Here is a 23,863-nt window from a genome sequence, read left to right as displayed (position 1 = left end):
GAATTGTATTTTTTGAATTTATTTGAAACTGATTGTATTGGAAGTGGGAGTGAATGAAAGAAAGACGAGATCACTGGAAACAATTTTTCCCTTCTCGTAGGAATGAAATTGCCACGTAGTGTGATCTACTTTGGTGAATCCTTTCCTTGGTTTATGACTGTAATTACTTTTTGAACGAACCCTCTTTTTCGTGATTTTGGAACTCGACCTTTTCATGCACGATTCGTCAGGAAGAGGATGTATGGGAGAGGCATCAAGAGAGGGAGTGGATGTGGTAGAGGAGGATGAAGAGCTTGACAACAATGAATCTCTCCTTAATGAAAAATAGCTTTGAGAGAGAGGGGGGATAGAGATCGAGCGCTTGGACAGGTGTGGTGACTTGTTGTGGGTGGTGGTGGGGATTCTCATGGGTTTGATCTCGCAAGTCAGCTGCGATTCGAGAGGAAGCTTCTTTGATCGTTGCAACAGAAGTAGTGTTCGTCGAGTTGGTCTTATTGGACTGAAACTTTATATCATACAAGATCTTTTGTTGGAAATAAAGATCAAGCATTTCCATCTCACTTTCATTAAACTCTAGTTTAAGATTCAAAGGGATCTCTTGAGGGGTGTTGCCCACTTGCGATGACAAGTGCTCTGTTGCGAAATTCAATGTATGTGGATGACCATGAACTGACTTTTTTAAACATTGATCAGGTGCAAGAGATGATGAATTCGCGTCATCATTGTATACAAGACCAAGTTGTATCCTGTTAAAGGTTGTCTTGTTGGTAGCGGTTCGCGAAGGAGTTGTTGTTGTTGCAGGTATTTCCTGTTTAAAATTGAGAGATGTCATGTTGTGGTTCCTCTGATCAATCAATCGTAAATACATTAACTCGCAGGATGAATTTTTTTGTTCTTCTTTCAATTCTTTAAATTCTTGTGGCTTTAAAGTGAGGATAACAAAAATGGGGTTGCAAACAAGAGTGAGGATCTTTGGGAGATTCTCATGAAATGGTAGTTCGATTTGGATAAATCAATTCCAAATCAAATGTGTGAAATGGGAATTGCGCCGATACACATCTTCATTTTGAGTTGGAAGAGGGTATTTAATAATATATATGAAAAAGTCAACCATCTCAGTCGAAAGGAGAACTACGCAGATGACCACAATGGTGTTGGAAACGCGTTGCGTATTGACCAAATTATTTAAGAATCATTGTTTTGCTCTAGCCCAATAAGATAAAAGTTAAGCACAAAAAAGGTGGTGAGTCCTTATATATAATTTCAAAGGGTTGTAGATTGTCGTTGTTCCTTGAGTGAACGATGGATATACCAAGTACAATTAGGTTATAATAATAGTAGTGTGAGAATACGTCCAGTATAGAAATAGGTCAATAAATAGTTCCTTTCTTTGGTCCAAGAATATTTTCAACCTCAAACGTTTGTCTTGCATAGTACAACAAATGTTCTGGACATTCTTGGACATCATTAATAAATCGCTGAAGAGCAATCATAAAATCGAAATTGGGCAATTCACATTCATTCATACTCTCATTTTCCATATGCAAACATCCTTCAAAGTTAAGAGCAAAACACTCTTCTTCATGTTCCAAGTGAATACTTCCATAAGGATTGCTATTGGAAATTTCAAAGAATACGAATACTATTATGAAGGGAAAATAGGACATATAGATGAATCATATAACGTGTTTGAAGTGTTCAAGCATGAAAATGAACAGCATGGACCAACAATGTACATTCAAATACAATTATTCAACCTGTTGAATGCACATTGTCATTCTTACCTTGTTCAGTAAGTGGATTTTTGAACACCACTTTGATCAAATTTTCATTCTCTGCACATTCTTCACATATAAAGTAACCATATTTGTTTCCACTAATTTCATCGTCACTAGAAGAAGGTGTCCAACTTTTAATCATTTGTTTCATCTCGAGTGTAGGTTCAAAATTTTCTTCTCCTTCCTTGAATGTAAATCCTTCATCTTGATCGCCTTCAAACAATTCTACCATGTCTGGATAAATATTTTGTTTTGAAATGACTTGTAATTGGTAAAAGCTCTTCTTGAGAGCAAACATGGCCTTGAAGAGACACTTTGAAAATTTAAATGTTGCTAAATTTTCAATCAAATCACCTCCAAATAATGGATCCTTTGAAGAGAAGGGATGATCCTTGTATTGCTTCTCATAGAGTGATTTCCATAAATGATTGTTGTGGGCAACATCATTCCATTGTTTGCAAACCAATGAGTCCGAGCAAAGATCTGTGATTGGCAAATATTTCATTATTTCTAGGAGAATCTCACAGGGGAAAATGCGCTTCTCTTGGTCATGATGATGAAAATACTTGGTGAGTTTTGTGTGGTGATTATCTTGGAGTGATGGATCGTCAATGATTTTCCTCTTGGTTGACATTTTTTTGAACGAAAAAGTGCGCGGGAGTCCAGAATAGAAGGAATGTGAACTTGACCTAATTGAGAGCTTAACCAAATGCTTGATGAGATTTCTTACGAAAAGCCTAAATGCAACAATTAAAAGTTTTGATTTTGTTGAATGTTTTTGTAAAAAAGCTCAGTTTCAAATATTTCTTTTTAAAAGAAAGAGCGATCCCTCAAACGCACGCTTTAATTTGCGCATGTATAAAGTAAATGTTCAAAATCAGAGATTGGTGTTTCTGAAAGTTAACAACAACAACACTAAAAAAAAATATTTCATTGATTGCACTCCTCCTCGAGTTGAGCCATTCATTCATTTGAAATGTCTTCATCTAAAGAAGTTGTCCTTGTTGCTGGCGGAGCAGGTGTGGTTGGATCAGGCATTGCTTTGAAATTCCTTAAAGAAGGAAAACTCGTGATTGTTCCATCACGAAGATCTGAAGCTTTAGAAGAATTGAAAAAGCAAGCTGTCCATGAATTGCAACAGAATTTGATCGCCATTCATCAAACCATTGATGATCAAGAGCAAGCAGCAATCCATTTGAAACAAGAAATTCTTGAAAAGTATGGTCATGTGGATCATGTGGTATCCTCTCTTGGAAGTTGGTGGCAAAAGAGCTATCCCACTGAAACCTCTGTCTCGGATTATTTGGATCTTTTGAAAAATTCATTGTTGAGCCACTTTGTGATCGCGCAACAATTTTTAACATTACCAAATTTGAAAACTTATACCATCATTACAGGTAGGTATTATTGTAAGAGCAAATTTTGTAACACCATGATTCACGTGATTCAATGGTTGCTTTGATTCATGAATCCTGTATTGAAGGTGCTGCCGGAGAGAGAGTCATGTTTGGAAAGATGGGATTACTCACCTCTGCTGTGAGTGGATTGTTTGGATTAATTAAAGCTCTCCATAAGGAAGTTGAGGAAAAGAAATTGAGTGTCAAGTTGAATGAACTTAGAATTGCTGCTTACATTAAAAAGCCTTCTGAAGTGACTGGATCCAGCTTTTCCAATCAAGTCATTGGAGAATATATCTCCAAAATTGTGAAACAAGATGTGGGAGGAAAAACCTATTCCTTTAAACACACCAATGATGTTGAACAATTGACAACACTTTAACAATTTGAATCTTTTAATTCTGTGTTTGATGAGGAAGGGCTTAATTATTGAAAATAATACATCATTAATGTAATTGTCTCTGCAATAATTTTGTATAAACATAATCTCGTTTGATCCAGCTATTTGCACATCTGAGTCCATTGTCGTAGGTGAATCCAGAATTGATCTTAATTGTCTCCAACTCTCTAAAATCATAACTCTTGAAAGATTGATAGTCACGATTCTTGTTAATTACATCTCTCCACTTGGCATACCAACTTCTATAGATGGCATTTAGCGTATTAGTAATCTTTCCAGCTTTATCACCAACATCTTCTTCATCTAATTGATATCTATAATTTGCATGTGATGATGGATTCATTTCATGAATAAACTTGACCATGCTCACATCTCTGTCATCTCTAAAATCTTTATCAGAATATGCTTCCAACAAGATTTGTTGAGCCATTTGTTCTTGTGTGAGTGATTCCTGTTGACCTGGTTGTACATTTCTCAATACATCTTTTGGTGATAATTTTACAATGGCAATCATTTTCATTGAGCCTTGTCCAACTCGCATGATGTCCTTTTCCATCACATGTTTGGCAATGGGTGTCACATGTTTTTCCACATCAAGTTTGAGTTCTTCAAAAGGGTGATATCTATTGATAAAAAAGAAATATGAGGTGACATCAAGAATCACCATCATTCACACACTTACCTCAAATCCATAGTTGCATAATCTCTATCAATCAAGTACAACAAGTAGTACAATCTCAACAAGTGTGGAGAAAAAATACACACTTCATTAAAGTATGGGTGTGAAGTCAAAGCATCTTCAAGAGACCTCAATGCCTTTTCAATACCATACTTTTCATTAAGCCAAGCCACTTTCAAATGATACATGTAAAATATTCTAGGTTGAATAGCTGATGGATATTCTTTTCTTCTTCTTTGAGTTTCCTCTTTGAAATGAACCTCATTCAAAAAGATCCAAAATTCATAACCAGAAGTAATGGAATGCAAATCTAGACCTGAAGATGCTATCGTTGTTGCTAAATTAATGGATAATCTTCTTTGCTCCTTTCTCTTCTCTTTGGTAAGAATTCTTTTTCTTCTTATTTTCTTATTGTATTGACGTTCGGATTCATCTTCATGATGAATGAGTTGATAGAATTTTTTGGACAAGATTTCTAACTTTAAAATTTGTGCTCCGTTTAAAAAAATTAATATATGTACAAGAATTTCATTGGGTAATTCATTGAAGTTATGTGCAACAACATTACGAGTACTGCTCATCAACAAGGCATGATGTTCCGATGCTGATGATTGACTTAATGATGCAAGACTGCCATAGTCCGAAGAAACAGCGGAAAGTGAATCTAAATAGTCCTCACCTGTATCATCTAAAGAAAGCTCGGAGAGGGATTCTTGAGTGGTATGTACATGATGATGATCGTTGTTGTGCTTGTGTTGGGAAGTGTGACGTTGGGAGGTTGAAGATGGAATCATTTTTTTGACTGTGCCGTCGCAAAAAAAATGAACACAAACGAAGACGTTGTAATGAATAGTATCAACCAAACATTGATGACCCACTCAGAAGCTTTCGGAATCATCTTTAAACATATTGAGAATTTCTCAAAAACATTGGACGGATTATCTAACCACATCAATAATCGGAAACAAAAGGTAAAGTCAGTTAAATTAGTCTCCGACAGCAACCAACCAATTAAACCTAAACAACCTCTTCCTCCAAAAACAACACTCATAGAACAAACTCCATCCCCTGCACATCCTTATCGAACTGATGGACCATCAAACCAAATATCTAAAATCAAAAATATTACACATCCAACAAACAAATCGAAAATCAACAATCAAAATAAGACAACAAACTTCATCACCAACACAAACCTCACCAAACCAATTGAAACAAGCACAAACCTCATCAAACCAATTGAAACAACTTCAAAGCCCCAAAGTCAACCCCAGCTTCAATCTAAGAGCCCACCTATCAACACCAGCTTCAACCTGAATGAATCGCAATCGTCATACTTGCAAATAGCCAAGACAGCCAAGAACATTACATTTGATCCAACAAAAAAACTCCGCAAATCAAATCCTACAATACAACAACAACCATGTACCCTCCTGCTAAAAGAGCTAAAACAATTAACTATTCTCACTGTGTATCTATTTACCTCAGTAAGCATATCGACTCAGACATCACTGAATTTATTACAGATGCAGTCAAAGAAAAACTTACATCATGGTACATACCTAACGACAAGACGCACGTACTCCAACTTGTCTGTAACAATCATGAAGATTATGTATCAACCTTGGGAATTTTAAACTCACAATCAACAAGAGACTCCAGTCCATTCAAATACGTTGTGACTCCTATGAATTTCTCACCAGCTGAACACACCCTCAAATATCATACTTCATCATATGACGAGATGATGAAGTATACTACCACATTATCAAAAATTTTTGGAAAAGAACTAATGGAGTTAAAGAAACTAATACCAGTTATGACAGAGTCCAAAAGCTTTATAAAATCAGAATAGCAGTTGAATCTCTTGAAGATAAAGAATATTTTATGGCAAGGAAATATTCTGAATACCGATCCATTGACCAGATCATAACAGAATCTAAGCTTAACTGCTCTTGCAATTTTTCATCCCTCTACACAGAGAAAGATATCAAAACTGCGATACAAAAGATGGTGGAAAAAAGCAACTGTGTCTTCCAATCAAACCACTTAGAGATTATTAACAAACCTAGCCCATATCGCCCTGGAGAGCATTATTATATAGCCAATTACAAAGCAACTAATGTTGCAGAATTGGAAAAAATTACAAAATTCCCAACAAGTATCACTCCACCAAATGGCACAAAACCAACCTCAAAAAACTCATATCTACAACCAAATATTTGGTAGAAAAATTCAAAAACAACAAGAAAACGAAGTGACTGGTGCAACCAATAATTTCCAATTCAATAATGACCTCTCAGCATTAGAAAAGAATCACAAATCACTTCAAGTAGAATGTACTGAAAACTCAATCAAACTGGAATCACATTCTAAACAAATACAAAACATCACCAATACACTAACAGACCACACAAAATCCATACAGACCATTTTTGAAAAACTCAACGAAATAGCTTCCAAAATGGAAAATATTGAATTACATTTGACAAAACCGTACCATCAATTAATTCATGAATCCAAGGATGATGTAGAAGATGAAGATAATGAATCTTATCACCCAAAACCAAATGAAAATAGTGATGATGAAATGGAATATGACGAAGAAGAAGATATAGTAGAACCTAGAAGAGGTGATAAACCTCTTGGAAATAAGAACAATTAAGTCACCAAAATGTAATTTGAAAATTGGCTGTTTTAACTGCAACGGGCTCATAAAGACAGCCACAAAAGAAATATTGACAAATGAAATCAAAGGGATGTGCTACAATCATAACATCCAAATCATGTCAATTACTGAAACACACTTAAAAACATATGAAGATCAAAAAGAAGCCTATAACAAAGGGAATGGAAGTATCTTCTTTAATTCACTATTTGGAGCAAGAAAAGCTCAAAAGGGAACAGCTCTCTTCCATATTCTTAACAACAAAAGAAAACGATTCATATCCAACGAAAATCTAATACAAGGAAAACTTCAATGGACAAGGTTTTTCTCTAGAAACAAACCTATTAACATCATTACGGTTTATGCTTCATCTGATGGTGAAGATGATGATGAAATAATCAACATTATTATTCACCTTCTACTAAAATGTGAAAATGAATTCAACATTGTGCTAGGAGATTTCAATATCAACACAAGGAAACCACAAAATTCGAGAGAAAAAGAATGGAAAGAACTTATTGAGTGTTTCCAACTCAAAGAACTAATCATCCCAGAGAATTACACATACGTCAGAAAAGTCATCAACTCAGTTCAAAAATCACGACCTGATCATATCTTCGTTTCTAACAACATCAGAATAATCAGAGAAGTTATTTTGCCACCAATATCCAAAAATGATCATCTACAGTTCTATATTGACATTGAGTTCGAAACAGACTATTGTTGGAGAAACTTCATCTCTAGGAAAGATATGAATCAAATCTCAACAACATTGAACGAATCACACTATGATTCATTTGATGCACTTCAGAAAGACATATCAGAAATGGTTAACAAATTTTCTTTCAAAGACGATAAGACCAATCTCAAATACATTAACACAATCAATAAGAAAGAAATCAAAACCAAAGAAATAGAACTCCTCCATCTTGCAACACAAGGAAAAGGTCAAAATATCGAGGAAATTGAAAAACTAAGAAATAATATCAAAGTACTATACAAGGAAACTGGAGCTGATATCAAAGCAAAACTAAGTGAAAATTTCAACAAACATGACAGCTCAATGATTTACCAGTTTGACAAACATCTAAAAGAAAAATCAATAGATTGGAAAAATATCCAATTCTCTGAAGAAGAAATTGTGCATCATTTTGAAACAAAATTTACCTCAGTATCCAAATCATCAGACTTTGAAAATCCACCATCAACCGTCAAGAAAGGACCGAAAATACCACAAATAAGCCTTAAAACAATTAAAGAGGCGATATCGAGAATGAAATCCAACACACCCGGTCTAGACTCAATATCCTTCCAAATTATACGTAATCTCAAAGACGAACATCTACAACTTATTGCTGACCAATTTGAAAACTGCATTCAACAAGGTATTAAATTACTCCCTAAAAGAGACATTCAAAACTAAATGATATTAGACCCATAACCATTCTCCCAATATATTACAGAATACTTTTCAACATAATTGCATACGAATTAAGACAATGGGCTTCCAAACACATCAACTTAAGGCAACAAGCATTTATTTCACACAGAAACACAATGAATCACGGATTATTACTTTCATCTCTAGCCAAAAAGAACAAGTCGTCATTCCTTTTGGTAAACTTAGACATCGAAGGCGCCTATGATTCCGTTGAAGATCATATCATTGAAAAAGCTCTCACTCATTGTAAGTTTCCAGATGAGTTGAAAACTTTTATACTAAACTCATACAAGAGTCAAATATTACAGCTAGAAATTGATCACCATCTCTCTAGACCATTCACAAAAACAAGAGGAATACCACAAGGATGCCCTTTAGCTCCTCTTATATATGATTGTATTACTCAACTCATCATTGACAAATGCATACAACAATGGAAAATTTCAATCAAACCAACCAAGCTTAATATTAACGATATTGGTTTGCTCTGCTTTGCTGATGACATTAATTTAGTTTCAAACAGATACTGCAATTATAACGAAAGACTTGATAATATCTCTAAATGGCTCGGCCAATTAAGTCTAAAAATTAATCCTTCAAAATCCATGGCAACCACTCTCCCAACTAAAAGCAAAATGAAGCCAATGATAGACGGTACTATTATACCAAGATTCAAAAACCTTCGAGTACTTGGACACTATCCTTGGGATGACTCTACTTTAAATGAAGATATTGAAAAAAGAATCCTCCAATTTCAACTCTCACTCAAATATATTCCACTGAAAAGAATGGAGATAACAAACATTAAGAAAGTAATTTTTGCCAAATGCACTAGCTTATTTACACACATTTTACGAACAAATTACATTCCTGAATCACTTGTTGATAGAATTAACATTGAAGTAAGAAAAGCAATAAGAAAGAAAATTTTCATGCATAATGCTAGTCCAACAAACTATTTTCACCTCCCAATCACCTATGGCGGACTTGGTATTCCAAGATTCGATATCTTTGCAGATGAAATTCGAATCAAAACAGCCCTGTATCTTATTAACAATGATAATGAACTTCTTAGAGAAGTATATTCAGAAGGAATCAAACACGAAAATTCGATTTTTAAGGAAATGAACAGATCAATGAAGAAATACAAGATCAGACCTCAACAATTTAACAATGACGAAATCTTTCCAAAACTCAAAGGAAAGAATTTTACTATTTACACTGACGGATCAAATCTCAACAACTCAACAGGTTTCGGCTTTACCGCCAAAGTTAACAATTCCCAAGAAACCCAAGATTTCTCATACAAAATTAACAGCGAATACTCACATAACGTTGCTGAATTATCAGCAATACTCACATCACTAAAGATACTTCCACCTAAATCTAAGGCAAAAATTCACACAGATAGTGAAATATCCATCCACGTTTTGAAAAACAAAGCCTATAACGGAATTTTTAACTGCTTCAAGCATGAATATCAACAGGTCATTCAACAATCCAATCTAAATATTCAACTAATCAAAGTTAAAGGTCATGTCAACAAAGGAAACATCAAAGCTGACGAATTAGCTAAGAAAGGAGCTCAAGAGCACAACTATTTTGACATTAAGAAGCTATTTTCGAACCAAACCATCCTTGCCACATCTAATACCATTATTTTCGACATCAAAAATCCATACAAAAGAAAAGATATGATGTAATGTTTAGCCAATTTGATAGAGATAATTCCAGTCTACACCTTACCAAGAACTGGTCATCTATCAATCTAAAATTCATCAAATCTAAAATTGACACAAATACTAAGTGGTCAATCTGGAGAAACTTAACAAGCAACCATATCAAACAACATAAGGAAAGACAATGCGCTCACTGTAAATGCCCCGGAACTCTAAAACATTTCATATACTATTGCCCTAATACTCAATGCTTTAGGGATTTTTTCTACACTAAATTCCTAGATATTACATCAATGCAATGTATCCTCAACGATTATCAAGAATCAAGATACTGTGAAAGAAGGAAAGTTTTCATTATTCATCATGACGGAGTAATGATTCGAGATACTCAAATGCCCAACTTTAAAAATTTACCAAATATTTACCAAAATTGGCCTGAAATCCAAACAATTCTCACCCTACTAGTTGGTAAATGTCACACCAAGTATTATGAAAACTCAAGGTTTAAAAAACCAATTCAAAAACAAACCCCAATCCTCACGGATTTACCAGCACCAGTGGTGCTAACAATAAACTAATTAGATTTTTTTGAAATGACACGGAATTGTTTCAGTCTATTATTATTTCAATGATGGATAAGTTTCGCTTTCACATATAAGTACGGAACTTAACCTGCAAAAACCGCGTGAAATATGACACGGAATAAATATCAGTCATCTTTTGAAACTAGTAATTGCAAATTTCATCATCATGGTTGTTGTTATCAAAAATTTTCTTTTCATTTTCGCTGCTTCATTACATGAAAGATAATCCAAAATCAGCTCTTCATCGTGTTGGAACGAAAAGATCTCTTCGGGATAAATATTCGGATCAAGGAGAGAGTTTTTTTAATTTAATAAAAATTAAAATTAATTTATTTGAACATCTATCAACATTCACTGTGAAAAATTCTCAAAAGATCCATTAAGGTAAGTTGATTCCATCCTTGTTTGGAAGATTCACTTTTAGGAAAATTCCAGAACAACAGACACACCCAACAAAAAGAAAATTTTGATCGACTTTGCCCAAAAAAAATCGCCGCTTTTGAAGAAGATCATCATCATCGCCCCATGCCCGAAGCAGCCTCGGCAAGTGCACCACCGTCGTCGTCTTCATCTTCCAATAAGGAGATTCCTCTTGGTCCTTCTCCTGCTTCCGAACAACCGCAACAAGAATATGCTGAGAAAGCATTATTAGATCACTTGTTGGAGCAAAGAAAGATTCATAACAAGGCCGGATTGTCCTTATCCGTGCTTCCAATTATTTTCGCATTGACTTTTTGTCCCCATCCAAAGTATTGGCTCTTTCTTTGTATCTCAGCGGGGGAAATTGCTTTTCAAATATCATTGAATGCCATTGTTCCGAATACTCTGAAAGGATTTGTTTCCACCAACATTTTACGAATTGTTGGGATGATTCTTGTTCAACTTTTGGTCTACACAATTTTTGGTCCTTTCTTTCCTTATCATGTACTTTCTACATTTAAAATTCTCATCACCACAAAGAATTTTTGCTTTAATTTGAAGCTCATGTTGTTTGCAGGATTCTCACTGATTTTTGGAGCTTGTACTGCAATGATTATTTCCTTTCGGATTTGGAAACACAATCTGCATCAAGAGGAAATCAGTCTCTTTTATTCAAAGCTATCAGAAGTGTTTATTTTACAGTGTGGTGTCACTCTAGGCGCCTATTTATTCTCTGACGCTTTGTCCAGAACGAATCGAGAATTCACGAGACAACAAGTAGAAATTACGAAAGAAAAGGTAAAAAGCTCTGAAAAATCTAAATTCATCGCCAATTTGAGTCATGAAGCAAGGAATCCTCTTCAATGCATTATGGGAAGTTTACAAGTGCTACATCACCAATTCGAAGGAGAACAGTGTTTACAAAGTTGTAAGCATTGCTTCCTTAAAAATGCATCCATTTCTGAAACTTTGGAAGATATTAAGGAAAATGCAACGTTGCTCTTGCACATATTTTCTTCATCCTTACAAATGAGCTCTCTTGAAATTGGTTCAATAATCATCAATTCTGAACCGTTTTCAATTGTATCTCTGGTGGATTCATTGGTGAGTGTTTTTTCACATCTTGCTCACGAAAAGAAAATTGTATTGCATGCGTTTTGCAATGTTTCTCAATTACCGTCAATAGTAAAAGGGGACTCGATTAGGATCAGCCAGATTTTGATGAATCTGATTTCGAATGCTATTAAATACACAAAACAGGGATTTGTGAGAGTGAATTGCTGTGCTGCGACGGATCAAGATTTAAAAGATTGGGATAATGAAAGGATCTCTCAATCAACTGACCATTCCTCAGGAACAATTTTTGTGAAATTGGAATGCATAGATACGGGGTGCGGTATTTCGCAGGATCAACTACATAGCCTATTCCAACCCTTTCACATAATTGAAAATCATGAGGATGTTCGATTAGGTTTTGAGCAATACTTTATGCAATCAGGGAATATAAACAAATTGGGCGATGGAGGAAGCAGTTTAATATATACTAATAGAAATGGACTTGGCTTGAGCATTGCAAAGCTTCTAATTAACAAAATGAATGGGCATATTAGTGTTAAAAGTGTTGTCAACAAAGGAACCACCATGACTATAATTTTACCACTAGAAAGAGTCAACGAAGTCGATGAGCATACGTTAACTATTCCCAACAATCAAGATGCAGAAATGAAAAGTGCAAAAACAGTATGGATTATTGACAAGGATGAATACTTTAGAGATGTTTTGAAATGTTATCTTAAACTGTTTAACCAATTCAGCGAGATATTAGAGTTTGACAGCATCCAAAACCTTTCCTCATTACTCAAGTCATCATCTCCTGATTTTTTATTTCTTGAGGAGACAGAGTTTGAACATGTACGAAATAAGTTTCCCACCCTTAATTTCGTTCTAACCTGCGAGAGAGGAGCAAGACGACATTATTTGGAACATCGATATCTTGCAAAGCCAGTGAGATTTAATGAACTTCGAGAGACATTACTAACGTTGCCGAATGGTGGGTGTGTTAGTTCCGGAAAAAACAAAGATGAGGCGAATCAAGATGAACACTCTAACAAAGAATTAAGTCATAAATCTGACATGTCATTTGATGAATATTCTGTGTTGCTTGCAGATGATAATGAAATTAACAGAAAAGTACTCGATAGAATGATGAAAATTATTGGTTTTAAGGACATTGATCTCGCAAAGGACGGTATGGAATGCTTTGAGAAATACAAACAAAAATCATATGATCTTATTCTATTAGATTGTGTCATGCCAATAATGAGGTATGTACAGCATGCGTTTGAAAACGAAATGAATTTTTCGATTTTCATTAGTGGAAAAGAAGCATGTGAGATGATAAGAAGAGTAGAAAAAAACCAAGGCAACCACATCAAAACAGCAAAAATTGTTGCAGTTACAGCAAATACATGGGAACAGAAAGAGCATTTGCTAAATCAAGGGTTTGATGAAGTTGCATATAAACCCATTATCTTAGACAGTTTCAAACAACTACTGGTGAAAGTTCTAAAGAGCCAATGATGAGGGCGTTGCCAAAATGATTTCAGTTATTTCAAATAATAGTTGTTCATTTGAGTTGAATTTAGATCCAACATGAACACTCTTTAATTATGGTGCCTGTTATGAGTACCCTTTTGGGCATCTTTTGAAGGAAACTCTTTTGAAAATAATTGCAAAAGAATTTTTGCATCTCTACAAGGAAAATGATTACTAGATGTTGATAAGGCCACTCATGAAAAGCTGGTGTATCAATTCAGTTTCAAAGAATTCCTAAATTCCGTTTTCATGAAAGCAATAATTTCAGCAAATCCTATTAGAATGCGTCATCAATGTACTGACTTGATGACATTATTAAAAAACAGGTTGATTTTGGATGTTTAGCAAGAAAATCGGCTCTTGAACATCTGGGGTTTAAAAAAACAAAACCTACATTTTATAAACAAACGTCCAACATTGAAATACAGAGACTCGATACAAAATTGTTATTAGAAGAAATACAGTTGATGATAAACAACACGGATTCGAAAAATTCCTCAAGTGCATTGAGGGCAAGTAGTTTTGGGTCTTTGGGCAAAAAAATGCTGCAACATGATGATAATGAGGGAAGCATGTGTTTCAAAGTCTCCTCCATCGACTTACAAAATTTTGCCAATTTCAACGAACAACAGGTTATTAAGATTCTTTTCGAGAGCTGGTTCGACAACAGAAATGCTTCACCCTTTTTCTGGTTTTTGTTCGGGGTCGTTTCTGAACATGGTCGTTAATTATATAGAGATGGAGGAATATCGTATGCTAATGAGCAAATAATAAGCATGTTTATGGATAATATGTCTACTGTATTAAACTTCACTTGTAGGGCCATAGTTTTATGGGTGAATGATAGGATACTTCTAAAACAAAAACCTAAATGGGACGACAAAAATACACAACCCCCTCTCTTTATGAATATCGAGCACTTCAAGCGTTTGTTCGCTGTATCTGGAATACAAAGACCTGCTGAAGCTGTTTTGAAAAGATTACTAAATAACTATATTCATCGCTTTCATGCTGTGTCTTCTCCTGAGAGTGCTTTCGAATTGTATGATTTTTTCAACAATCTTCCTGCAACAACAACCAAAGATAAACTTGAGTATGACTATGGTATAAGATTGAATGACCTTTACGATCCAACTTTTAATGCCAATATTATAACAGGAGCAGATAAAACTGGCGCACCAATATTGGCCAAAATATTGATGAGTTCAGAAGTACGAATGACCAAGGATCTTGATTTGGAGAATTCTCTTGTACCTGGTATCGTTCAAACTAAGATTTGCTCAGTATCATTAGAAGGAAAGGATTACACGAACCAATTTTCAGATGGAAAATATTATTGCCTAATAATGCCACATTATCCAAGAAGTTTAGCTCTTTTGGCAAACCTTCTTACTTCAGAAACATTATTAGAAGAGGGAAAGAAAATCTTGAAAGCACTCGAATATATTCATGTCAAACCAGCTAATATTTTTGTTAGCACTAATGGAGAGTGGTTTCTTGGAGATTTTGGTTCGTGTGTGAAAATTGGAGAAACAGTGGTATCATGTTCAGAAGCGTATCTTCCCTTCAATGGAGTTGGAAGAGAAAAAAGCAAGAGTTGGATTTGATTTCTTCATGTTAGCAGTTAGTTTGGTTGTTCTTTTGATTGACCTGAAACAGATTATGCACGACAACATTTTGTCCATTAATATTAGCAAGCTCAACAAGGCAATTGACTCAATTTCTTGCGAGCCATTGAAATTCTTTATTCTCAAGGCTGATCTAGGACAAGACTGTGAATCAAAATTTTCTATTCAGTTATGATTAAAGCTGCAGTAGTTCCTCGATTGAAGCCGAGCGGAATGGCCCGTCATTGTAGAGAGGTCTTTGCTTCTTCTTAAATTACATGGCAATGCTGCGATCGAAAAGTTCAGTTGCAACGACAGACGTGACGATGCTTCTAATAATAATATGTGAATCCCATACACAACACGAAACAATGATCATCCCATTAAATTGTCACCGTTGTCTTGAACTGTAGTCCCGATAAGAAAAGTCCTCTCCAATTTAATTGGACCAGCTCTGAACTTTCAAACCTCTACATTTATTGTGATTCCTCTGAAAATTCAGAAAAACCAATTTCTTTATACAAATCAATCAAATCAGCATACACATAATTGGACCAAAACTTGTTATATGCTCGCTTGTATTCTCTCAATTGTTCTTCTTCCGATAAATGATGAACCGGAAGAGGTTCTTGTGCAGCTGACTTTATCCAAAGGTATTTATAATTTTCAAGTTGTGTTTGTATGGATGAAGAAGAAGAATTTGTGGAGGATATAGTTTCATCACTACTGATTGATGATCCGGTCAAGTTATGATTCGTCATTGTTACTATTCGGTGTTGTTGGAAGGAGAAAAAAATATGTAGGGGTGGTGATGGTGACGGTTTGGTGAACGCCGTGTTCTCGGTTTGATGTGTTGTTTTTTTGTGCGTGATTGGAGGAATCGCGGTTCATTTTTGGGGTTTACTTAAAAGGCTATCGCTGATGACGTGCATGAAAAAAGTAAGTAAAAGGAATTCCTCCATCCTTTCCATCGCAGCGAATGAATAACTCGAATTGGAAAGTCAGGTATGATTTATTCACATTCAAATGCAATTCCGGCACATCACGTTGAATTTTTCACATTTCATTCTTGTTATATGGTAAACATTTCATCGATTCTCAACAAAATACCATAAAAGCACAATTACCTGCAAGGTGAATTTAGGTGAGTGGTTGCAAATTCAAGAGAATTAAAGAAATGACTTTCCAGCTCAAGAAACCTTTCACTTTGTTTAACCACTCGGGATAATTCGAAATGTATCACAATCGGGATGAAAAGCAACACATCCAAATGGTTTCAAAGGACAAGCTCCTGTGTTAGGAATTCCTTAAATCCAAGAGAAGCATTTAAGTAATAACCCTGAATCACCTTGCATTTCCAAAAACATTGAAAAAAACAACAACAAATATATTCACCACCATTAACTGTTGAACTCTAATCACACACCATGATTGCATCCCTTCATTATCATCACCCAGAAGTGTTGTCCATTCCATATATCCCTTCATCCACGAGAAGAGAGGAAAATGAACTATTACTTCTGAAAGAGAATCTTCCGTTCGTGTCCATTCTTCTTTCATTTCACAAGTGGTTGCTATCAAAGGTGAGAAGAGAGTTCTTTGTGTTTTACTTACACTGCAAGAACGATTTTAATATTACGATATATCCTTCGGTTGCATTTGCATTGTCGTGTCGTGTGAGTGCTTTGATTTCAATGTATTTGAGTCCAGAGAGAGGTTCATTCGAAGGGTTTGCGTCCTTGTCTCATAGTTTACTATTTTTGGCAATGAACTTTTTATCCCTAATTGGATTTTTAATTTTTGCCGTGTTCTTTGTCTATCCATTTACCATGTCCAATCAAATGGATGGAGTCGAGGAAGATCGACTCAATGAGAAAACTTATCGACCTCTCGTCTCTGGTGAGACTTCTTTAGAAGAAACCAAAATTCGATGGGCGTTTGCATGCACCATTTACTTGGCCATGAGTGCATCTCACCATCTCTTTTGGTATGGTCTGGTGTGGACTCTTGCGTATGTTCTTCATAATCATTGTGGATTTGCCAAGAATTGGTTTTTCAAGAATTTGTCAAACACCATCGGTGTTGTCTGCATGATTATTCCTTATTGGCATATTTTGAATGGATTTCATGACAACGACCACACCGTAAAGATGATGGTCTATATTATTGCGTTGACCTTCCTAATGACCATCGATGCTCAAGATTTTCGAGACTTGGAAGGAGATGCCATGTCTGGTCGAGTGACACTTCCAATTTTGTTAGGTTCCTATTCAAGAGTAGTCTTTTTAGCTAAAAGTATTGCAGCAGGAGTGTTTTACTTTGTTGCCATGTTGAAACTTTGTCAATGGTATTCTGTGAGATTTGAATATGAATGGATTTTTAGAGTGTACTGTTTAATCACACCACTGCAGTTCATTGGCATGTCCATTGGTTTCATGATGAATGGCAATTTGACAAGTGACTCTGAAAAGAAGAGATATTACGACGATCGTATTTACAAACTCTTGTTTACTTCGTGGTATGGAATTCAATTACTTGGCCTTCCAATCATGCACGCGTTGGTGTTCCAATAATAAATTAATTTGTTTTCTTTCTTTTGTTAAACTTGTAAATTTTCACAACAGGTTAATTGGAAAGTACAATTTCTTTACCAGCCCGAGCACTCGAAATTTCGTATTTTTAATGAAATTAGTGAGCAAACTTGCATTCGAATTCAGTCAGAAAAAAACCAGTCGCAAAATCAGTAAATTCCACATTTTCATACTGATTCCGAAAAATCAAGATGAATTTTAAGGGAGAAAATGTTTTTGTTTATTTATTTTATTACAAAGCAATCAAGTTCGGCCATTATTTGTGAGTATTGAAAATGTTGCTCCACTGGCGAGTGGTTTCCTTGATTTCCGTGTGCTGGTATATGAAGGAAGCTCTTGTTCCAATTCTCGTTGAATCCTTTTCATATTGAATTGGAGATCATGATTAATGTCGACAATTTTTTCATACTTCTTTTTCAATTCTTCAAATTCATGGATCGTTGGAATGGTGGAATGTGAGCCCACTGAAGAGGAGAAGACTGGAGTCAAAACATCAGTTTGAGAAGAGAGTATTGTGGTGTTGGTCGGGTCTTTCTGAAATGATGAAGAAGCCAAGGCTTGAGATTGCACTGACGGTTGTACTGACGGTTGAAATTGCATTGCATTGGTGGTTGAGATTGCATGGATTGAGGCAATACCACTTCAGACAGATCTTTTGAGTGGAGAATGCAGGCACGACCATATCTTTTGAGAGGCAAAGATCATGGACAAGGGATCCTTTTGAATCACAGTAGAAGAATTCAACACATCCATATAGCAGGCTGCAGAATTATTCTGCTTGAACAAATCATTTTCAACAGAAGGTAATACTAATTGGTTGGTGTTTGCATTGAAAAAGTTTTGAGATGTGATTAATGGTTCACTCTTATCCCACACCATACACTCCATACTCCATTCATGCAACGAGTTTACATGAAACTCGTCGGGAAGAGATGTGACCAGTTTCATGGCTTCTGGTAAGACTTTTGTAATGGTAACAATTAAGCAGTCTGACTTTTGTGCATTCAACGCCGGATTGGTGGTGGCATTGGCAACATGAATGAGCTGGGACTCTTTTCTACTTCCTAAACAAATCGAACGAACGTGAGAAGGATTACATGTCACTTTTTCAGTGGTAGAAAGAACATGATTCTCAATAAACACTTTCAGCTGGAGGTTATTTAGGATCTGTTGCAACACCGTCATGATGGTCTCATATTGTGGGTAATTAGTGAGACAGTCAATCAATTGTTGCTTTGTTTTTAAAGCCTTTTGATTTCCAATGGAGGTGGTAATTGACCGGACTCATCTTGCAATGTTTCGTCCTTCAACCGAGCACTGACATTCTCCAGAATGAGTCTGATGTGCGGAACAGTGACATCAGGCAAATCAGTCTTCTTCTTTGATGACCTTTTCTTTTGATTCTTGGTTACTGAAGTGGAAGCCTCAGTTTGACTGTTCTTGGATTTCAATAGCTGAAGAACTTGCTTTACAGAATTATAGTGTTCAGCTTTAAGGACTTCCACTTCCTTTGGGGTATGTTTCTTCTTCTTACGTTTAATAAGGTCAACTGAAGATGATTTCAACCGTTTCTTCTCGTGAGAAGAAGAGCCTTGTTTATTTGATTGTTGAGACATGTGTTGTAAAGTGGTAAGAGAAAAGAACTTGAGTTTTTTTTCTGAAAATGTTGATTACATCAAGTCATTTCCATGAAACGAGTAAGAACTTTTCATTTTCAATTTGAAAAGGGTGATTATTTTCATGCTCAAGAATTTGGTCATGGTCTCGTGACCAGTAAAAAGGATGGCTTGTATCACGTTAAAAGTTTAGACTCGAATCAAGTCAAAATATTGGATGAAATGCCAAAAAACGCCATACCATGTTTCCAAGTTTGTGGTAAATTTAAACAAGTTCATAGGAATGACTTGTTCTTGATTTAAACAATACCAAGTTTGTGTTGAGTATGAAAATTTTTTCAAAGACTCAACCAAACTCATTAATTGTTACAATCGAACATTCCTACCCTTCACTACATTCAGAACAATTCATGAATCAAGGAAAGTTGGTATTACTTGACCCAATTGAACACAAGGTGTCATGGTCATCGTCAAGGTAAGCATTGAATCATTGATGATCAGCTTATTTGAAAAGATGATACGATGATTGATAGCGAGAAATTATAATTACACTGAATTAGAAGTGGATTATTCAAGCCTTCCATGGATTACTATGAAATACGATATTGGAGATTTTCATTCCAATGAGTGTCTTATCCGTAGACTAATTTCAATACCATAGTATGATTTGGAGACTGATTTTAATTCAACCCAGAGTCTTATTTTTCAACTGATTTTTATTCAACCCAGAGTCAGATTTGGATACTGATTTCAATTCAACTCAGAGTCTAATTTAGGTACTGACTTTACTTCAAATCAGTCCCTTATTCAGAAACTGATTTCACTTCAAATCAGTCCCTTATTTTTCAACTGATTCATCAATAAATTTTTCTTACTGAATTCGATGAAATATTTCAATGCTTATTTAAATAAAATCAGATATCGATTTAAGTGAACTGCAGATTTGGAACAGAGTAGAGTAAACTTAGTAGGGATTAAATTCAAAAATCCGCTGACTTTTCGACTAACTTTAAAATTATCAGTTTTCAAACACCAACTCATTTACTTGTAAAGTCAGTGAAAAATACTGCAGAATTTCGAGTGCTCGGGAGTGTCCACCACTTCTTGTTCGTTGATCGTTGTTGTCACTCTTTTCTGAGGCTTCTTTGGTTCAGTGGAAAATTCATTTGGAATGGCAATTGTTTGTGAATTTTCCGTTAAAATACTCTTTTGGAAGATGTCTCAATTTCTCAAATCCCAATTTTTGAATGACCTTTACAGGAACGTGTCTCTTTAAAAATCGAGTGGACCAAACCTGTTGCTGTGGAACTAGAACAGGAGGAGCTAATGATTCCTTATTTGGTTTTTTGAAGGTAGGAGATTTGATTTTTATGCTCCAGGTCCAAATTGATTTCTGTAAATGGTAATTTTCTTGGCCCAGTTTTTATAACCGTCCTTTCTTGCAATTCTCTTTAGCTTGAATGTGGGAATGACAGGAAGTCGTTTCCATATTTTAGCAACTTGAGAAAATGGTAGACGATAACCTTTAGGAGCTAAAGGCCTCTTGAATTCATGATGACCTTGTTGATTGTTGCGTTTAGGTGGTTTTGGATCCTTCGGACGATGGAATTCAATTTGACGATCTCTTGGTAATGAAACATTCCTGAAGCTTCTACGAGAAGAGAACGAAGGCAACACTTGTACAATGGGTCTTCCACTTGAATTTCCTCCAATTGGAATACATATTTGAGCCAACTTGTGACGGAACGTGCTTGCGTTGATCTTAATACTTGGAAGTGCAATTCACTGTCTGTTGTGGCAATGCAACAAAAATTCCACCTTTAAACTCAATGGGTTCCATTCCATGCAACAACATGATACAAACATTACAATTTTCAACAGCAATTCGAGGAATAAATTTGTAAGTAATGGTTGCCTCCATAAAGACGCCAGCACTCAACGCTGCAACTCCAATTCCAGCTCTACCTCCCAAACTGATTGCTACAAAAGGTTCTAGAGAGACAGATGCTGAAATTCTATTCGCACATAATTCATAACTAATATCCACACCGACAGTTGCATAAAAGGCAAAATTCAATGGAACTGGGCCAGCAAAGACTTGAATTGGAATGTTGGGTTCTGCTGCTTGTTTTTGGAAGAGATTGTAAGAAGGTCATGAACAGGTTGATTGTGTCTTTCATAAAGAAATCCCTTACTCTTGTCGAGTGCTCCTTGTTTTCTAATAAAATTCAACATGGAAGGATCTACGGTACAAATCTTTTCATGCTTGACATTCACATTCACACAGACACGTTCTCGTTTAAAATCAGTAGGTTTTGAAAATGCAATTTGGATTTTTTAGCAGTTTCTACCATTTCTTTGGTGCTGTCAATCATTTGTTTTGCAAATTTTACAAAAACTTTCACCACTGAAAGACTTTTTTGCTGTTTTTAAAGGAGCGTCCTAACTTGACAATACCTCGTTTGATTCCCTTTCCAAGATTGACAAAAAGCATTTAAAGCCACACTTTTTTTTCTTGAGGATTTGTGACGAGATCTCCAATGTTTGGCTCTTCTAATAAATCTTCCTATCGATTTAAATATTCTTCTTCCAATAATTCTTAGAACCCTTTTACCAACCACAAAGATGTGTCTTCGAATGGAATGATGAAATGTTTGTGACCAATCGAACGAAATTTTCCAACAGCCTTTTGATTCGATGAAACACTTTTCTAAAGAAACGTAATTGTCCTAACGTTTGTACATACTCTTGCTCATTGAACATCCAAAATCTCATCATCATTATTCTCCTCAGCCAATTTGGAGTGGAACCTCTTGTTTGTTGTTATTGAGGAGGAGGAAGAAGAAGAAGATGGTGGTGTCTCTAATTTCAGAGCTTTCAAAAGTGCATCTCCTGACTCTTGAGTGCCAACTGTGTAAAAATATCTTCAAATCGCATTCTTGGTTTCTTCACAAGTGGCTCTTTCATGAACTTTTGAGAAAAATTTGACATGTGACGCACTTCTTATTGTTTTTCTCTCTCAGTTTGAGCATGAATAAATCTTGCTTTCACAATTGAAGAAGTGTCATTACTTGTGGCAATGTCTCTCACAAGCTGATCAATCAATGGATCATCATGCAATCTCTTCTTTAAATTATCAACAAGCATGACCTTAATGAAATCTGGAATTTTGTTATTTGCGAAATAGGTATAAAGAATACCAATAGATACTGCCTTTCCTGCATAATTCAACGCATGGATACAAGTTGTCAACTCTTCCACATCTCGTTTTTTATTTGATGTAATTCTCTGAAGAATATCCTTCACAATTTTCTCAGACAATCGAACATCTCTGAGGCGCGATGAAAGATGCGAATAAGTGAGAAATGCAGCTCTTTTCACCTTTTCATTCTCTTCTTTGAATATTTTCTTGCCAATCTTAGTTGTAAATGGAGTAAGTCCTTTCGATTGGAGGGTATGTAACAACTTGTAGGAATATTCAGTTGGAAATGCAATCACAATGGAGGCATAAATGTAATTTTGAGCCAAGTATGGATGCATGGTTGACCATTTCACAAGTTCGTTTTGAACTCTGGCACTTCTTATGCTGGCCAATACATTTTGTACTAATTCACAATATTTCTATGAGATGAATTTGTCCTTCTTGTTGACTTGTTTCAATTTGTAAAGTTCTCCTCGGAGCTCTTGAAAAAAATTTTTTAGCTTTGATTGGATGAAGACGACTGTGTTTGATGATGGCTGCCAAAACCATGTTGGACTCTTTAGAAATGTTTGAATTTTCTTTAAATGCATGCAGCAATCTCAAGAAGAATTTGTGTAAAAAATGTTTCTTTTGCGTTTTCAAAAAGTGATGTAAATCATCTTTGTGCAGTCCAAACGTATTCTCAAAGGTGAACTCGGAACCTAAATTTGCTCTTCCTTTCTTTTTTCCAATTCAAGAACAATGGCTGATATATCTTGATCTGGTTTTGCAGACTGCACAATCTTTTGAAGTGAAATACGTCCCACTGATACGCTTTCAATATCTTTGGTTGGAACAGCCATTTGAGCACTCTCAGAGGACATGTGATTGGAATCGTTCGAAGTTTTGAAATCTTTTCGTAATGTCGAAAAGCAGGATGATCTTTTTTTTGATTTGTGAAATGAATCTTGATGATTAATTAAGCAGACTGTACCACATGTTTGTCCTTGGACACATTCACGACATGCATGCCTTCATATTGCATTCTTCGTTTAGATAATGGAATTCGAATGAAATCCTTCTTTGAATATTTCTGAAGAATGGTCAAGAATTTGGAAGAATGTGATTTTTCATAGCGTTGATAATACTTTCCACCAAAACCATCGGTTTGACCTCTCGAGGATTTGACAGCCTCTGTGGTGAGCATTCTCAAAAGACCTTTCTTGA

At 35.5% G+C, this 23,863-nt stretch overlaps 16 protein-coding genes across 16 annotated transcripts; 8 read left to right on the top strand and 8 right to left on the bottom strand.

Moving 5' to 3' along the window:
• Positions 1-1,370: 1,370 nt before the first annotated feature.
• Positions 1,371-2,412, bottom strand: FDP41_001250 (uncharacterized protein; the record flags this gene model as incomplete). The annotated part of the gene is made up of 2 exons (XM_044703026.1): positions 1,371-1,642; positions 1,785-2,412. The coding sequence occupies 2 exons, from the start codon at positions 2,410-2,412 to the stop codon at positions 1,371-1,373; spliced, it is 900 nt and encodes a 299-aa protein (XP_044564295.1).
• A 342-nt stretch (positions 2,413-2,754) lies between these two features.
• Positions 2,755-3,557, top strand: FDP41_001249 (uncharacterized protein; the record flags this gene model as incomplete). Its single annotated transcript, XM_044703014.1, has 2 exons — positions 2,755-3,175; positions 3,262-3,557. The coding sequence occupies 2 exons, from the start codon at positions 2,755-2,757 to the stop codon at positions 3,555-3,557; spliced, it is 717 nt and encodes a 238-aa protein (XP_044564294.1).
• Positions 3,558-3,621: 64 nt separating this feature from the next.
• Positions 3,622-5,048, bottom strand: FDP41_001248 (uncharacterized protein; the record flags this gene model as incomplete). The annotated part of the gene is made up of 2 exons (XM_044703004.1): positions 3,622-4,198; positions 4,258-5,048. The coding sequence occupies 2 exons, from the start codon at positions 5,046-5,048 to the stop codon at positions 3,622-3,624; spliced, it is 1,368 nt and encodes a 455-aa protein (XP_044564293.1).
• A 27-nt stretch (positions 5,049-5,075) lies between these two features.
• FDP41_001247 (uncharacterized protein) lies at positions 5,076-5,891 on the top strand (the record flags this gene model as incomplete). The annotated part of the gene is made up of 1 exon (XM_044702993.1): positions 5,076-5,891. One exon carries the CDS (start codon positions 5,076-5,078, stop codon positions 5,889-5,891), a length of 816 nt encoding a protein of 271 aa, XP_044564292.1.
• Positions 5,892-6,430: 539 nt separating this feature from the next.
• Positions 6,431-6,919, top strand: FDP41_001246 (uncharacterized protein; the record flags this gene model as incomplete). Its single annotated transcript, XM_044702982.1, has 1 exon — positions 6,431-6,919. One exon carries the CDS (start codon positions 6,431-6,433, stop codon positions 6,917-6,919), a length of 489 nt encoding a protein of 162 aa, XP_044564291.1.
• A 121-nt stretch (positions 6,920-7,040) lies between these two features.
• FDP41_001245 (uncharacterized protein) lies at positions 7,041-8,345 on the top strand (the record flags this gene model as incomplete). Its single annotated transcript, XM_044702971.1, has 1 exon — positions 7,041-8,345. The coding sequence occupies one exon, from the start codon at positions 7,041-7,043 to the stop codon at positions 8,343-8,345; it is 1,305 nt and encodes a 434-aa protein (XP_044564290.1).
• A 134-nt stretch (positions 8,346-8,479) lies between these two features.
• On the top strand, positions 8,480-10,066 carry FDP41_001244 (uncharacterized protein; the record flags this gene model as incomplete). The annotated part of the gene is made up of 1 exon (XM_044702960.1): positions 8,480-10,066. One exon carries the CDS (start codon positions 8,480-8,482, stop codon positions 10,064-10,066), a length of 1,587 nt encoding a protein of 528 aa, XP_044564289.1.
• Positions 10,067-11,151: 1,085 nt separating this feature from the next.
• On the top strand, positions 11,152-13,626 carry FDP41_001243 (uncharacterized protein; the record flags this gene model as incomplete). The annotated part of the gene is made up of 2 exons (XM_044702949.1): positions 11,152-13,370; positions 13,422-13,626. 2 exons carry the CDS (start codon positions 11,152-11,154, stop codon positions 13,624-13,626), a joined length of 2,424 nt encoding a protein of 807 aa, XP_044564288.1.
• A 920-nt stretch (positions 13,627-14,546) lies between these two features.
• On the top strand, positions 14,547-15,248 carry FDP41_001242 (uncharacterized protein; the record flags this gene model as incomplete). The annotated part of the gene is made up of 1 exon (XM_044702938.1): positions 14,547-15,248. One exon carries the CDS (start codon positions 14,547-14,549, stop codon positions 15,246-15,248), a length of 702 nt encoding a protein of 233 aa, XP_044564287.1.
• Positions 15,249-16,675: 1,427 nt separating this feature from the next.
• On the top strand, positions 16,676-17,821 carry FDP41_001241 (uncharacterized protein; the record flags this gene model as incomplete). Its single annotated transcript, XM_044702927.1, has 1 exon — positions 16,676-17,821. The coding sequence occupies one exon, from the start codon at positions 16,676-16,678 to the stop codon at positions 17,819-17,821; it is 1,146 nt and encodes a 381-aa protein (XP_044564286.1).
• A 261-nt stretch (positions 17,822-18,082) lies between these two features.
• FDP41_001240 (uncharacterized protein) lies at positions 18,083-18,439 on the bottom strand (the record flags this gene model as incomplete). The annotated part of the gene is made up of 1 exon (XM_044702916.1): positions 18,083-18,439. The coding sequence occupies one exon, from the start codon at positions 18,437-18,439 to the stop codon at positions 18,083-18,085; it is 357 nt and encodes a 118-aa protein (XP_044564285.1).
• A 42-nt stretch (positions 18,440-18,481) lies between these two features.
• FDP41_001239 (uncharacterized protein) lies at positions 18,482-19,024 on the bottom strand (the record flags this gene model as incomplete). The annotated part of the gene is made up of 1 exon (XM_044702904.1): positions 18,482-19,024. The coding sequence occupies one exon, from the start codon at positions 19,022-19,024 to the stop codon at positions 18,482-18,484; it is 543 nt and encodes a 180-aa protein (XP_044564284.1).
• A 56-nt stretch (positions 19,025-19,080) lies between these two features.
• On the bottom strand, positions 19,081-19,455 carry FDP41_001238 (uncharacterized protein; the record flags this gene model as incomplete). The annotated part of the gene is made up of 1 exon (XM_044702893.1): positions 19,081-19,455. The coding sequence occupies one exon, from the start codon at positions 19,453-19,455 to the stop codon at positions 19,081-19,083; it is 375 nt and encodes a 124-aa protein (XP_044564283.1).
• A 1,368-nt stretch (positions 19,456-20,823) lies between these two features.
• FDP41_001237 (uncharacterized protein) lies at positions 20,824-21,690 on the bottom strand (the record flags this gene model as incomplete). The annotated part of the gene is made up of 3 exons (XM_044702882.1): positions 20,824-21,216; positions 21,320-21,576; positions 21,651-21,690. The coding sequence occupies 3 exons, from the start codon at positions 21,688-21,690 to the stop codon at positions 20,824-20,826; spliced, it is 690 nt and encodes a 229-aa protein (XP_044564282.1).
• A 768-nt stretch (positions 21,691-22,458) lies between these two features.
• FDP41_001236 (uncharacterized protein) lies at positions 22,459-22,995 on the bottom strand (the record flags this gene model as incomplete). The annotated part of the gene is made up of 1 exon (XM_044702871.1): positions 22,459-22,995. The coding sequence occupies one exon, from the start codon at positions 22,993-22,995 to the stop codon at positions 22,459-22,461; it is 537 nt and encodes a 178-aa protein (XP_044564281.1).
• Positions 22,996-23,358: 363 nt separating this feature from the next.
• Positions 23,359-23,843, bottom strand: FDP41_001235 (uncharacterized protein; the record flags this gene model as incomplete). The annotated part of the gene is made up of 2 exons (XM_044702860.1): positions 23,359-23,578; positions 23,626-23,843. The coding sequence occupies 2 exons, from the start codon at positions 23,841-23,843 to the stop codon at positions 23,359-23,361; spliced, it is 438 nt and encodes a 145-aa protein (XP_044564280.1).
• Between the last annotated feature and the right edge of the window lie 20 nt (positions 23,844-23,863).

This window comes from Naegleria fowleri, assembly GCF_008403515.1.
Source record: "Naegleria fowleri strain ATCC 30894 chromosome Unknown tig23, whole genome shotgun sequence".
NCBI classification, from domain to species: Eukaryota; Heterolobosea; class Eutetramitea; order Acrasida; family Naegleriidae; genus Naegleria; species Naegleria fowleri.
This window is presented reverse-complemented; position numbering and strand designations above follow the sequence as displayed.